General features: G+C 36.5%; 1 protein-coding gene across 1 annotated transcript in view; it reads left to right on the top strand.

The window, feature by feature from the left end:
• The first annotated feature begins 1,753 nt into the window (after positions 1 to 1,753).
• The window catches only part of LOC145672601 (structural maintenance of chromosomes protein 6-like), a 355,639-nt gene continuing 342,196 nt past the window's right edge, over positions 1,754 to 15,196 (top strand). The window contains exon 1 of the mRNA XM_081741761.1: positions 1,754 to 1,937. Coding sequence (XP_081597887.1) covers positions 1,761 to 1,937 — 177 coding nt within the window. The 5' untranslated portion in view covers positions 1,754 to 1,760. The remainder of the gene's footprint in view (positions 1,938 to 15,196) is intronic.

Below are 15,196 nucleotides of genomic sequence, written 5' to 3' on the forward strand. Positions count from 1 at the left end.
GATCAAATGAGATATCAGAGGGTCTAAGGGCAAATTCCCAGACATTTCTTTTTAAATTGATTATGATTAGAAGCTTTTGTGGTGCGAGACCCTAGTAACGGGGGTCTAGTGACGAAGCCCCCAACTAGCCGAGGTCTATTAAGTACATAAATGTATTTGCGTAATGACTGGAAATTGCATGTATGCCTGTGGACAAAATTGCATAAGTAGCCACGAGAAATGACAATCCTTTAAGATAAAAATTTTAAAAAGCTACCAAAATGTACTCTTGAATGAGTTGTATATTATGTTTGCGCAGGGGCGAATCCAGAACGGACTCCTGGAGGGGGCGGATGGATTCTTAGGGGCCGGTTGGGGATGCTAGCAGTGAAAAAGTACTTAGATGATCTGAAATTGCCACAAATTACTACTAAAGTACACTGTTAATGGTGGCGCTGGGTAGGGGCGAACGACTTTCCGCCCTCCTCCTGCATCCGCCTATGTGTTTACATGAATGATATAGCTCCTTATACAACCTATGAAGAGTTAATAGTAGTGGATTACTAATTACAAAGATACGTGTTACTGCTCGAGGCTCCATATGGTATTTTGTATACACATACAATACATTAATACATTGATTTTGATTCATTATTTGCCATTTAGAACTTCATCTCTACTACAATTCTTAATTCTAACTGGAGTGATACGGTCACAGAGAAAAGTATTTTTAAAGAAAGAAAAAAAGCTCATCAAGAGCAAGAAAAGGAAGTTGTTCCTTAAATTGATTTGATCTATATTTTATGGGCTGTTCTATTAGCAATGGCCTAGCCCATCACGACTAGGAAATGGCCTCATTCAGTGACCACAATAACTCAGAAAGAATTAGAAAAGTAAGCAGCCTGAGTCTAATGAGGAAGCTTGGGCTTGAGACTAACGTAAGGTTTCATCCCAGCATTTGACTAGTGTTAAAGAAAACAAAGGACAAATTTCCATCAGGACGCTTTAAAAAAGATTTACTACCTTTTCGGTCAAGTATTTCCACTAGAATCGAATCTGACAATGAGATTGCTCTCACCTAAGTCGACAGTTTTACTCAATCAAATTTGGAGTAATTGTGACATATTAAGGCACGAAAACCAAATATCAACAGAATGAAGAGAACGCAAGGCTGTCACACGATCAGATACCAAAAGTGTCTTAAAATCTTATTTTAAGCATAGGAATGAAAATCACTTTGTCAATAATTTCGAAAATTTTGCTGATTCGGAACACCCGAATTTTCTGACACGGACTTTCAAATCCGGATCCAAGATCCAGATTTTCGGATCCGGATCCAAGATTCGGTTTCTCGAATCCGGATCCACGATCCGAAATTTCGGATCCGGATCCAAGATCCGGATTTTTGGATCCGGATTTTTGGATCCGGATCCAAGATCCGAAATTTCGTATCCGAATCCAAGATCCGGATTTTCGGATCCGGATCCATGATCCGAAATCTCGGATCCGGATCCCGTGTCCGGATATCCGGATACCCGGATCCAAAAATATCCGGATCTGGCCATCCCTAGATACAACCTACATATCTATTGCAAAACTTTTAGTTCTTATACATGAAGATCATACAATATACAGTCAGACGGATTATTCAAGAGCAAAATAATACTAACCCTTACCATACAAAGATAATGAAACGATAATTTTTTTTTGTGCAGTATTACTGTAATATGGTAAAGTGTGCTGATTTTTTTAAAATTTTACTTGCAGGCACAGTTGCAAAAATGCCAAGAGCTAAAGGCAAAACGAGCAAGATAGAAAAATTGGATGAAAATAAAATGAAAGAAGCAGTTATAACTGTTCAAAATGGCAGATTAACAATGCAGTTAGGTGCCGAAATGTGTGATATACCGCTTAAATGTCTTCAAAATAGCAACCGAGCATTAGAAAACAAAGAAGAGGTAAGTTTGTATTTAAAAAGTTGAACCTTTCGAGTATTTTCTGTAAAACGTATAAATTGTAATTCTCGAAACAGGTTAAAGACTAGAAGGAATCTTGGCAACTTTGAGTGGAGTTAAAATCGCTTATCGTTCATTAGTTAATTTTTCCTGGAAAAATCAATGTATGCAATACGGAGTTAAACCAAACTTTTCCGATATACGTATATCAAATTTAGCATTAAATATTATGATGGAGGACTTTGGTTCATATGTTATAAAGTATGATAAAACAGAGTGTTCCAATAAATTAGTGTACTTACAAAATTAGTTCTCTGTGGTGTTATCACCGTTTAAGTTCCCTTCAGCATTCACATACTTCTTCATTCGGTGCCACCATTAGCTGCTAACGTTCCTAGAACGAGGTTTTTGGACGGTCCTTCAGGAGATTCTCCGTTTTAGTATGAATATCTGTAACAGGTATAATTGATTCCCTTTATACTAGATTTAGGAAATAAGAAAAAGTCACAGCAGTCAGATCTGGTGAATAAGGTAGATGTTCCATCTCGGTAATTTTAGTTTGTCAGAAATTGCATGACAAAAAGGGCTTTTACGTAAATTAAAAATCAAAGGAAGGGTGTTCTTTTTACAACTATCTATAACTGTTAATATTGAACTAACAGAATTTCTGAAAATAGATATGTTTAGATTGGACAGCATTACCTAGTGATCGGAGGTGCTACACGTAATGAATAGAAGGTATGCCAGTCACAGTTTCTATAGAGCGTCTCACTCTTAGATTGCAGTACAGAGTAAATGGACCGCGCTGTTGCCACATTTCTTCCGTCGTAAGTTTTCTTCTGAAGAAAGAACAAGAAAGACAGAAAGAGTGACTAGCCTTTCACCTTTCTTAAATTCATATATTTTCTTCGCTTTTGCCATTCTATTCACGTAAATTCACCTGGAACGACGAATTGGAAGATACGTAACAACAACCTAATAACTGCGTGTTAGAGGCTTCATTTTATGATGGTTTAGAAATCGTTGCAATAAAATTTTGATGGAAGCAATACGAAGTCGAGAGAACATATGAAACGAATACAAATCATATGATTGAAATAAATGGCAGGCTAAACAGTTCCACACAGAAACTTCCTGTACCGATTGTGCGGCAAACTAAGGAATAGCAATGGGTAAGATACTGCTACTGAAGTTGGATAAGAGTGAAAACTAGAGTAGGGTGATAGTGATAAGCGACAAGAAAATACGAGACGCTCATTCGCCTGTGTACTCAAAATATCCGCAAGTACAATTCCGTTCGTCAAAGAAGTTACATCGTAAAGTATATTGTGAAGGCGGGTGCTCCTCACTTCCGATGTATTAGATCCGATTTTCCCTTCGGAACAACAGTATGATATTTTAACAAATACCAGGGGGTCAAAATGAAATATCGCACTATAATAGAAGTTATAAATACATTTGTGAATATAAACGAAAAAAATTGTAAATTTAAAATAAAGAAGAAGAAACGAGCGCATGCTAAATACCTTTTAATCACTTTCGCTGGTTCCACATAAAGGTAAAATCCCTTCTATGTAGCTGAAAACCCAAAGAACATGGAAATGTAAACGTGAAATAAAAGCAAGGATGGGAATAGCGAAAGAAGCCTTTAGGAGGAGGGAGTATATTTTGTGGGACTCTGAGCAAAGAGTTAAGAAAAAGATTCATAAAATGTTTCGTGTGGAGTATTGTACTATAAGGGGAAGAAACATGCTCATTACGCAAAAAATGATTAAAAACGACTGGAAGCTTTCGAAATGTGAGTGTGGAGGAGAATGGAGAGAATTAGCTGGGTCGAACGGAAAACGAATGAAGAGTATTAGAAATGATGGAAGACAAAAGAACAATTTTAGATATTATTAAGAAGAGGAAGAGAAATTGGTTGGGACATTGGCTAAAAAGCAACTGTATCATGAAGGACATGTTAGAGGGTATGGTGGCAGGAAAAAGAGGAAGGAACGAAAGAGACTACAATTACTGGACGATATCAAAATAGAAAAATCATACGTAAAGACGAAGAGGTTAACCGAAGACTGTGGATCATGGAAGCTTCTGAGTTGCAGCAAGTGGCCTGCCATTAACGTATAGTGATGATGATGATGATGGTAATGACAAATGCAATGGTGAATAGGAACTGAACATCCCTGATTTCTATACTCACTTCTGACACCTCAGACATATAATGTTAGTTTGGTAACAGAAGAAGAATGAAAAGAAACCCTTTCTTTTCTAAAGAAACATACAAGTTGTGACTTTTAAATTAAGTATAGTGACAGCCAACAAGATACAGATTGTTGGGCGAGAAAACAAAAACAAACAGAATTATCAAACCCTGCGAAGATATATTTTGTTTATTTCATGTTTCCTAAACAAGCATTGGGGGAAAGAACAAAGCCCTTTCATTCTGCTTTGTGGGCTCATAAAATTATTTGTTATGAACGATTTTGTCATGTTCATCTGCGTATTCAAAGTAAATAAGAGAAGTGGAATTACAAACGAAACCCACTTTTATTGTCAAAATTGTCAGCATCCGAAACGACATTAAGGACCACGTGCAAACTGTAAATGAATCAATTATAAAGACATAACTTTTTATCACCTGGATTGAGGAGTTTTATTATTAATAGATATTGGTCATACATATATATAGGCGCGGATCCAAGGGGAGTTATAGGGGCTATAGCCCCCCCTTGACGCTCAGGTATACACTGGATAAAGCGGCAAACTATGGTTTAGCCCCTCCCTTGATCATATTCTGGATCCAGGATTTTGCGAACATGCTTCCGTTGCAGTAGATTCGTGATCGCATAGCATCAACAGTCAAGACTCATCAGTATAGCATAACACTCTAATCAGTAACTTCAAAACAAACATTATAAGGGAAATAGCATCGGCAAGATTTATCACTGCCTTTCTTCTGGTCAGACGCGCGCGCTTTGGAAAGTTGACTCTTAACACTAAAAGTCATAAAACCTAAATAAAGAAATATATCGATCTGCGAATTGTTTTAAAAATAATTTCAATCCTTTCTCAACATTTTTCTTGCTTTGCACCCCCGTCTAAGGTGAGAAATAAAACAGTTTCTCACTAGTCAACTTTTTAGATATTACATTGTAATAGTATATGCACTTTCTCTTGCATTTTATTTTTTTTATTTTAAAATTCAAAAAGTTTTTTGAATGCAAACTTTTCCAACATTGGAACCAAATATGGTGTTAATACCTGTATAAGTTTCAACTTTGTATCTCTTATAGTTCCAGACTTCTGATGTGATATATTTAACGCGACTTTAGAATTTGTCATTAGCAAGATTCCACTATTTCAATTTATTTCAATACTTGAAAATTCTTCTTCATATGAGAAAAACAGATTATTTGATAGAGAATACAATATTCTACAATAACCTATCCATATCTAGCAGAAAAGGTTATTTCTAAAATTCAGGCTGTTTGGCAACAGTGGGCATAAGGAAAGGCATTGCCATTTACTCCTGTACTGCAATCTAAGGGTGGGACGCTCTATAGCATGATGCTTCCTTATTATATTTCTTCCCTGCTGATTTTATCGCTCTAATTCATTTATTATTCTTTTCCTGTAGCTCTTATAGTGGGTTTTCTAGTGGTATCCCGTGTGCAATTTAATGGTAGAGTATTATGGATGGTATTATTTTGTTTCATATAAGGTATTGAATAAGAAAACTATAGTACTTGCGCCGAGTCGTGAAGCTTGACCTAGATCTACCGATTTCACCACCCAATAGAACGCGAGGATGTGTTCCAGTCCTCAACCCCCACCCATCAAATTTTGTCAGTGTCGTCTCTCTCGCTACACAGAAAACATCTCCCGAGACTACAGTGTTGTCGGATTGGCGTCAAGTTCCGTTTTGTTAATTCTTTTTTGTTGCGTTATATTTTCGTTGTTACTATTTGTGCTATTGTTACCATTTTATACTAGTTGTTACAGTAATTATTGTTGTGCAATGTTATTATTGGTAATTTTTAAATGCTTTTTTTATATACTCGTTCACTATATCTTTAAAGTTTGGCAACATAGTTGGTGAGTTTCAGCTGTTTGACGTTTCTCCAAGTGTGCGCTCGGGAAGCGGCTCCACGAATTGTACCGAAGTTTTCCGATGTGTTGGAGCTCAAGCAAAATATTTCTATGATTGGTTTAGAGCCCAAGCTTTACGACTCGGCGCGAGTACTATAATGGTGGACATGTCAGATCCGCGACTGGGAAGGAGGAGGGGATGAGAGGTACTGATGAGTCATAGCTCGCTTAACCCCTTATAACTTCGCTCCTAATCATTCGATTTTATTTTTTTTCTTTTTAAAAGAAAGGCCTAAGTAAGTTCTACACATTATGTTATTAGCACCTTTTACGTAAATGTAGCCGTTTTGGAACTAAGTTAGCAACAACCAACTCCACAATTAAATGACAAAATGGACCAAACTACACAACAGTTAAATGTCAAGTGGGAGGAAACTCATGCTAAACTAGGACAAATTCTTCACAATTTTCACGCTGTTAGGGCTCTGTTAAGGCAATGGAAACTCAGGTTTATGAATATTCGCACCATATTCAGAGACTCCAAGAAGAAGTGCAAACTCTAAAGGAGAAGTTTAAAATGGTAGATGGCAACCATAATCCTATTTGAACCTAGTAGGTGCCGCAGCTAATATCATTAAAAATTGAGACTTGGTGAAGAATCTAGGCATCCACAGGAACGATATTCTGGTATAGAAGACATGGGTTCTACTTCCAGGAGTGCAGATGAAGAAAGAAGAACAATACGAAGTACAGAAGCTCATGTGCAGCGGGATGTTCATGCTCACGTAAATCATAACCAAATTAAGGAAGTTTAAAACACTTTAAGTTTAGTGGAATAAGATTTAGTGTGATAATTTAACATCCACATGACAAACTTTAGTGGATGTTCTGATGATATTCCAGCTAGCACATTTCCTGAAAAATTGGAAGCTGAGTGCAATTTGATAGATGTCGATAGGTCTAGTATTGTTAAAAAAAAATTTACCTCATATTTTATTACCGCCGTGTTCTGTATAGTTTAAGGCTATACAGAGTAACTTATGCACTTATGGTTATTTTAAAGAGAATTAATAACAAATTTTGAGAACGATTTCGTTCTAGCTAATACGGACGCTCAGAAAAGGAATAGGCGTATTGATTCAAAAGTAGATAAAAGCATTACTGATTTTGTTATAACGGCCTATAATGAATTGAAATTGCTGAATCCTTTTCAACCGGAATCACGTATCATCGTCTATATACGTATGCTTCTACCTTTCAAATTACAGCAAATACTTATATCTTCTCAATGCATTAACTTCAATAATCTATTTGTTATAGTCCAAAATTTTGAAAATTAAATGGTAACTGTGCGACACATAAATGTTAAGAGAGGTAACAGCAGTAGTGTGAAAAGCAACAGATTTCCTCATAATAACAGGAATAACTCAACCGAATTTAATTTTAATAGAAATGGTGATACTTCAAATGTCAGAAATAATCAGTACATTAGACTTAATTCTCCACGTAATTATAGATTCCGTAACAACTCTAGAGATTGCAGAAATACACAAAATGAGATATATATATAGAAATAATAAACAATTGTACACACTCTTGTAATAATACTGTATTTTAAATTCTTTAGTTAGTTTTTCTAAAAATGAAATTTAAATTATGTAAATATATGACAACGTAGTTGTTATTGGACGTTACATGATAATGTAGAGGACACTTTTTTACTTAATAATGACTACGATTGCTAACTAACTATAATTAAAAGAATTTTCTACCTGAGGAATTTTTCAATTACAAGGAATGATAAGGCACCTTACACGTCTTGGCGCAATGTTTATTTTGTTTGAAATGTTGTAATTTACTTTGATTTATATTCATAATTAATAATGACTTGTTTATGAAGCTTAAAAATCTTTTCAACTTTTGTAATAAATTCTTTGCGCCCGAAGAAGAGTTCGAAATAGCATAAAAATGTTATGTATTCTTTCTTTAAGGTGCATGTTAACTTTATTTGGCTTCTTTAAATAACTGAGCATATTATAGTGGACCAACTGCTAATTGTGGTTTATAAATGCTGCTTATTGGGGCCGCGGTGGCTCAGTGGTAGAGCGTTCACCTCTGGTAAATGGGTTCCCGGGTTCAAACCCTGTTTTTTCCAAGTGAACTTTCTAGTGGACAAACACAGTGTGCGTGGGTTTCCTCAGGGTTCTCCCGTTTCCTCCCACTTTCTTCATTCCACCATTTCATTCACTTCTCATCATCACCGTCTTCTTTAGCCTAACTGACATTACTGTAGGATGTAAACTCAAAGATTTCATTTCATTTCATTTCATAAATGCTGTTTGTTGATGTGCCTATATGATGTGAATGAAGTAATGAAGCATAATTTAATAATATGAGTACAAAATAAGAAATAATTGTAATATATGGAAAGAAAAATGATATGTGAATATATAGCGCTATTCAATAAGTAAGCAAAGTTTATGTAACAGTAATTATCATGTTATGGTCCAGAATTCTTTACTAATTTGTTGGAAAAAATTAATAATTCCCACTAGTTCGGGAGTTATTCATGCAACGATGATGTTTATGTATAATTTGTTTGAGAGCAACAAGGATAATAGTCCGGTACCTAACAAGTGTTGTGGTTAGACTTGTTTAAACTTGTTTTCATGCTTTTAAATGTAATAAATAAGTGAGGAAGTCTAAGTTGATTTAAGTTTTTTTTTTTTTAATTTCTGCTAAATGAATAATAAGTATTTAGGAAATTCAAAGCTTAAAAGGAATAAAGATTGTTTAATTTATTGAAATAATTATCGTGGTAAGTTTTGGTGAATACTAAAGTAATTTTAAACGAACTGGAAACGCAGTATTTAATTATACCTGTATATGTGTGTTACATGGCAGATATGATATTACCAACTTGACAATCTTCTTGTCATAAATCCGCTTTAGAGGGGACCTTAAGTATGCACGTTTTATTTATTAATTCAGTAATTTGTTTTTGTATGTACTTTATTCCATTTTATTTCGAGTAGCTGACTCGCAAAAGGGGAGAATCATATTTAAAATTTTGCTTTAATTTTATTAATATATTATAGGATTCATAAAATATAAAGTTACAATAATTATTACGTGCGGATGCATATAGAAATGTTGCGGATTGAGATTATGTGGATGCGGGTGTGAATTGAGATGTTGCGAATTAGGATATGGATTGAGTTGTTGCGGATTAGGGTATGGATTGAGATGTTACGGATGCACTTATAATATTATATATCCGTGTAGACCTCTAGTCATAGAAATATGAGTCCTAGTGATCACTATCGATATTCATTCTGTTTTCCCTACCCTTCTCCAAATTTAAATGACAGGATTTCGCTCTTTCTGGAACTGCTCAAGAATTTAATAGTCAGTTTTCTAGTGGTCATTTTTGGGGGGCATGGTGGCTCAGTGGTAGAGCGTTCACCTCTGGTTCTTGGGGTCCCGGGTTCGATCCCAGCCCCCGCCAAGTGAACCTTGTGGTGGACAAACACCGTGCTCGTGGGTTTTCTCGGGGTTCTCCCGTTTCCTCCCACTTTCTTCATTCCACCATTTCACTCATCTCTCATTATCACCGTCTCCTTTAGCCTAACCGGCATAACCGTGGGACGTAAAACTTAAAGATTTTAATTCATTTTTCTAGTGGTCATTTATTTCATCCCGTGTGCAATTTAATGGTAGAGTATTGTGGATGGTATCATTTTGTTCCTTATAAGGTAAAAAATAAGAAGAGAGATGGTAGACATGTCAGACCCGCGACTGGGAAGAGGGAGGAGGTGGGGGAATTATGTGTCATTGTTCGCTTAACCCCTTATAATTTCTCTCCTAATCATTCGATTATAATTTTCTTTTTCTTAAAAAAAAGGTCTAAGTACGTTCTACACATTATGTTATTAGCAGATTTTCGGTAAATGTAGTCGTTTTGGTTAAAATTTCAAAAAAATGATTTTTCCTAAAAAAATATTTCATTTGACAAAATAATCATTTTTGTATTATTTATTTATGCCAAATAACTAAATGAAACGAGCATGAAATATGAAACAATTAATAAAACGAGCATGAAATATGAATAAATTTTCATTTTCAAAGTCGTTATATAAAACCTAAGGAAAAATAAACAATACACTCATTCATATCCATTTAGTAAAAAGTAACGGATACCCTTCTTTTGTTGTGAATTTACACGTTAGTCATCGGGACACTTCCAGAATACGAAGTTGTCCTTCTTACTTCAATCTTTATAACACTAATTCTCCTTAATATTTTAATATACACTACACTATGACACCATATTCGGAACGCACTAAGAAAAAACAAGAAATGGTTAAAAGGGGACAAAGGAAACACACAAAGACTTAGTGATTTCCATTCCTTCACGTCACAGAGATTTTACGCTATTCAACCTATCGTCAGCAGATCGAAATACGGACGGACTGGTTCACGAAAGAATAGAATTAGAAGTCATATGACAAGGGCTTGCACTTAATCGAGTTATGACGGTACTCAGTTCCTTCTTATTCCACGAGAGTTTATTTCCTTCGCATTATCCTAGTAACAGATTCCTTATATTCGTAGGCCGCTTCGAGGTACCCATCTCATAACTATGGTTCAAGTTCATCGCTGAGAGAAGCTCTTTAGGTCCACAAGGAATATCACACATTATTGGCTCGTATTACCCTTTCCCATTAACAGTTCAGTCCCAGTTAGTCACTGCAGGTAGTTCAGGATTCGCAATATGTGCTTTACGCCATATTAGGGTTTGAAAATGTGCTCTTTTTATGGTCGGACGCAGCGTCAAGAACTGTCCCATCAGCGTCCATAAATGTATCAAAGATTTCGTTTTACCGTAAAATAATCCGATAGTATCAATCCCTGAGAGAGAATGCAATTCAATTAAAGCATGAGCTCGGCTGTGACCTAGCGCTTGATATACCATACGAACAGAAGTCTCACGTGTTTCAGCTCCTGAGGCAACAAACCAGGTATCCTATGGAAGTTGAGGGTAGAAATTCGTCGCCAGCGCTAGGACATTACTATCAGGAGGAAATATCTTTAGAGGGTTGCTCTCCATTTAAGCTTGCTAAGAGTGCATGTAATATGATTTTTGTATCAGCCTCTTCTTTCGTTGTTACTAGAGGTTTAACACATCGGTTAGTAGCAAGAGCCTGGTTCCGATAGGATACTTCAATACTTTTCCCTTTATCCAAGCTGGTTTTCGCTGAGGGGTACTGAAAACCTGCATTTGTCTGTCCTTGTTTTTATCATGAGAAAGAAGTTTTCTCAAAGAAATATTTTTTGTTTATGTTGGATTCTATCTTGTACATGACAGGGACACTATCTTGTTGTTTTCGATTTCTTATTTCATATCTAAGAGAATTATCTACGTATGTGTCAAAGACATAAAGTGAATTAAAAAAAAACGCCATATTTTGAAAACAAATTGTAGAACTGATTTGTCAAATCAGAAATTGTTCTCGTCTCCTTTCTTGCTTTCAGTTTGTGGATCTCTGCCATTCCATCAACAACTTCGACTGAATATATTTTTACTTCATCTTAGCTGTACTAGCCAGATTTATGTTGAAGCTCTAGCAACAACACAAGCAGAGGCTGATACAAAAATCATATTACATGCACTTTTAGCAAGCTTTAATGGAGAGCACAACTCTAAAGATATTTCCTCCTGATAGTAATGTATACTTTATTATTAACTTATAACGCTAAAATAAATAATTATTAGTTATGTATTTAATCCAATTGATAAAAAAATTAGTATTAATTAAAACCTATTCTAGCGCTGGCGACGAATTTCTACCCTCAACTTCCACAGGATACTTGGTTTGTTGCTTCAGGAGCTGAAACACGTGAGACTTCTGTTTGTATGGTATATCAAGCGCTAGGTCACAACCGAGCTCATGCTTTAATTGAATTGCATTCTTTCTCAGGAATTGATATCATCGGATTATTTTACGGTAAAACGAAAACTAGTTTCTTTGATACATTTATGGATGCTGATGAGACAATTCTTGAAGCTTTGTCATCACTGGGAAAATATACTTTTAATGAAGGAACATTCCGAGTTCTGGAAGCTTTTATATGTTCTGTATACTTAGGAATCCCGAAGATAACATACCTGAAAGAATGGCGTAAAGCACATATTGCGAATCCTGAATTAACTACAGTGACTAACTGGGACTGAACTATTAATGGGAAAGGGTAATACGAGCCAATAATGTCTGACATTCCTTGTAGACCTAAAGAAGCTTCTCTCAGCGATGAACTTGAATCATAGTTATGAGGTGGCTACCTCGAAGCGGACTACGCATATAGGGAATATGTTACTAAGATAATGCGAAGGAAATAAACTATCGTGGAATAAGAAGGAACTGAGCACTGTCATAACTCGATTAAGTGCAAGCCTTTGTTATAGCATTTCTTGTTATTTCTTAGTGTGTTCCGAATATAGTGTCATAGTGGCGTGCATAGTCCTGGCCCCCCCACCATCACGCAATTCTTCGAAAACAATTTCAATCGTTTGTACTTCGTTTGCTCCCATTTTCTACGCAGTAGCTCCGTTTGCTCCCTTATCGTTCCCGAGAAAATGGAACCTTAAAGTGGGGGGGGGGGGGCAGAACAACGTCGTTCCAGCCCCCCACCCAACTAAAAATAATCGCTGAGGGAAACGGATGGTGGCATTCATTTATACTTTGTTTGCTCCCATTTGCTCTGCAGTTTCTGCGTTTGTTCCTTTACCGTTCCCGAAAAAAATGAAATTTAAAGTGGGGGGGGGAAGGGCAGAACAACATGGTCCCAGCCCCTTATAGCCCAGTCAATGAAGGTCAAAAAACATCAAAGTTCGGAAAAAATTTGGGTAAAGCTGATTTTCTCTCAAGTGATAGACCACTATGAGAGGAACATTTTCCCAAAAGTCCCCGCCCCTCCCCCTGGAGCTTCTCCCCCCACGCCCCCTCAAAGTTAAAAAATGGGCGTTTTAGAAAAAAGGCCATACCTTCAAAACTAATGGACATATTGACATGCTTCTTTTTTTCTCGTAATCTGGGAAATGTGCTCTACAATTTCGTATTCCTTAAAGTTTTTCATAAACCTAATGCTTTCTTGGCAATTTTAACCTAAAGAGTAAAAACTATAAAAAATCGCCCGCGCCATTTTGTTTTTCCTCTTACATTTCCTTAGTGAGTTGTAATATGGAAAAATGTTTCAAATAAATCTTAAAGAGCATAAAATTATCTTTCCAACGGTGTATATATTGTGGGGGTTACTCTTAAAATTAGCCATGTAGCGAGGTAAGTTTGAAGACGAGCGGGCTCAAATTTTCGCCTCAAATATCATGGAGGGATAAAATACATAACACTAAGTAAATGTGTTAAAACAGAAGTGGAGGTGAAGCGAACTCCGTTGGGAACATTTAATCCTGAAACTATTCGTATTCTTTCGTATGCCAAAAAAAAGTCACCGTAGTGGGCTCTCCAATATTTTTGTGGAAGATTTTAATGACCTGAAAGTTACCAGAGGAATTGAATGTCGAACGGTACACCCCATATTTCCAATGAATGTTTTGTGGATTGCAGGCGCAGATATGCAGCCTGGGTGGGATGGATTCATAATTTCCGTAATGAGTAGAAGAGAAGAATGTGAGGATACATATATATTAGGAATTCCCTTTATAAACATGGATCCTAGCAATCCATCAACAATTTTCTCTGCTCTCAGTTATGCTGCAGAACAATATCAGAAGCAACGCCGTGCCTGTATGGTTACGTTCGATCAACCATTGTTTTTAAAGGCGGCTGAAATTGTAGCGTCAGCAAATCCCAACAGTGAAGTGTCAAAAATTATTCTGAGGCTAGGAGGATTCCATCTATTAATGTCTTTTATGGGTGCTATTGGAAAGATAATGGAGGGGAGTGGTTTGGAAGACCTATGGGCTACAGTTTACGGTAAACTGACTGTGAACCACATTTGAATGGTCACGCATACGCAAGAGCTGTCCGAGCATATAGCTTTACTGATCCTGCGATTGTTAAAGTGATGAAGAGCAGTTTTCCTGAAATAAAGGGCTCTCTTGCACATTTGGAAAATATTTCTAAAGATCTTCTTGAAAAGAGTTTTAATGAACAAGATGTTCTAGAAGAACCAGCTGTTAAAGAAGCTTTGAGCAAATCTAACGATTTCTTGCAGGAAATTAGAACTTTAAGCAGAACAATTAAGCTGTGGGTTAATCTCCTTAGGTGCATTGACCTTATAATGCTGTTTATCCTTGCAGAAAGATCAGGAAACTGGGATTTACATATGAATACAACAATTCAAATTCTCCCATATTTTCATGCTGCCGGGCATCTCCCCTATGCGAAATCCGCCCACTTGCATGCACAAGAGATGTGCAAACTTGAATCAAAACTCTCAAATCAAGAACTAGTTCTTTTTAAGGAGAAAGGATTCTTCACTATTAGGCGGAAAGGCAAGTACTGGTCAGGAACATGGTCTGATATGTGCATAGAACAAGATTTGATGCGACCCATGAAATCTGTTGGAGGACTGACACATGACCGTGGCATTACTGACAATACTCTTTCAAAATGGGTACTTGGAACACCATTCTTTCTCAAAGTCCATGAGGCTGTAGAAGATTTTTTCGGAACAGCAATGCAGTTGAGCGAACAGCACGTTGAACTACGAGAATCCAGAAAGAAGAAAGACTTGTCAGACTTACAGAAGTTTACAGCTTGGTAACAAGAACACAATCCTTTTACAAAGTTGTCTGGTGAACTGGTCTCTTTGGCCACTGGGTTTGTTTGTGATGATTCAATAAACTGTGATCAAGCATACGATGTCGGTTTGTCTACCATGAACAAAATTAAAGGTAAAAAGTTCCAAGAACTCAAACTGCACAGAAAAGGTGAAGACACAGGCAGCACAGAAATCACCAAGAGTAAGATCAAAAGAGGTCAATATCAATTCTAAACAGCTTTTTAATCGGATATTGTGTGCCTGTGATAGCGCCAGCAAATTAAAGACATATTTCGAATATGAATTGGGAGTACGCCCACCAGCTCTGTTTGACGAAGTTTCTCTTCGAAAAGGTACAAAATCATCCTTGATGAAAGTTTTTGAAGAAG

The sequence above is a fragment of the Thermobia domestica genome, chromosome 16 (assembly GCF_964235325.1).
Source record: "Thermobia domestica chromosome 16, izTheDome1.hap1.1, whole genome shotgun sequence".
NCBI classification, from domain to species: Eukaryota; Metazoa; Arthropoda; class Insecta; order Zygentoma; family Lepismatidae; genus Thermobia; species Thermobia domestica.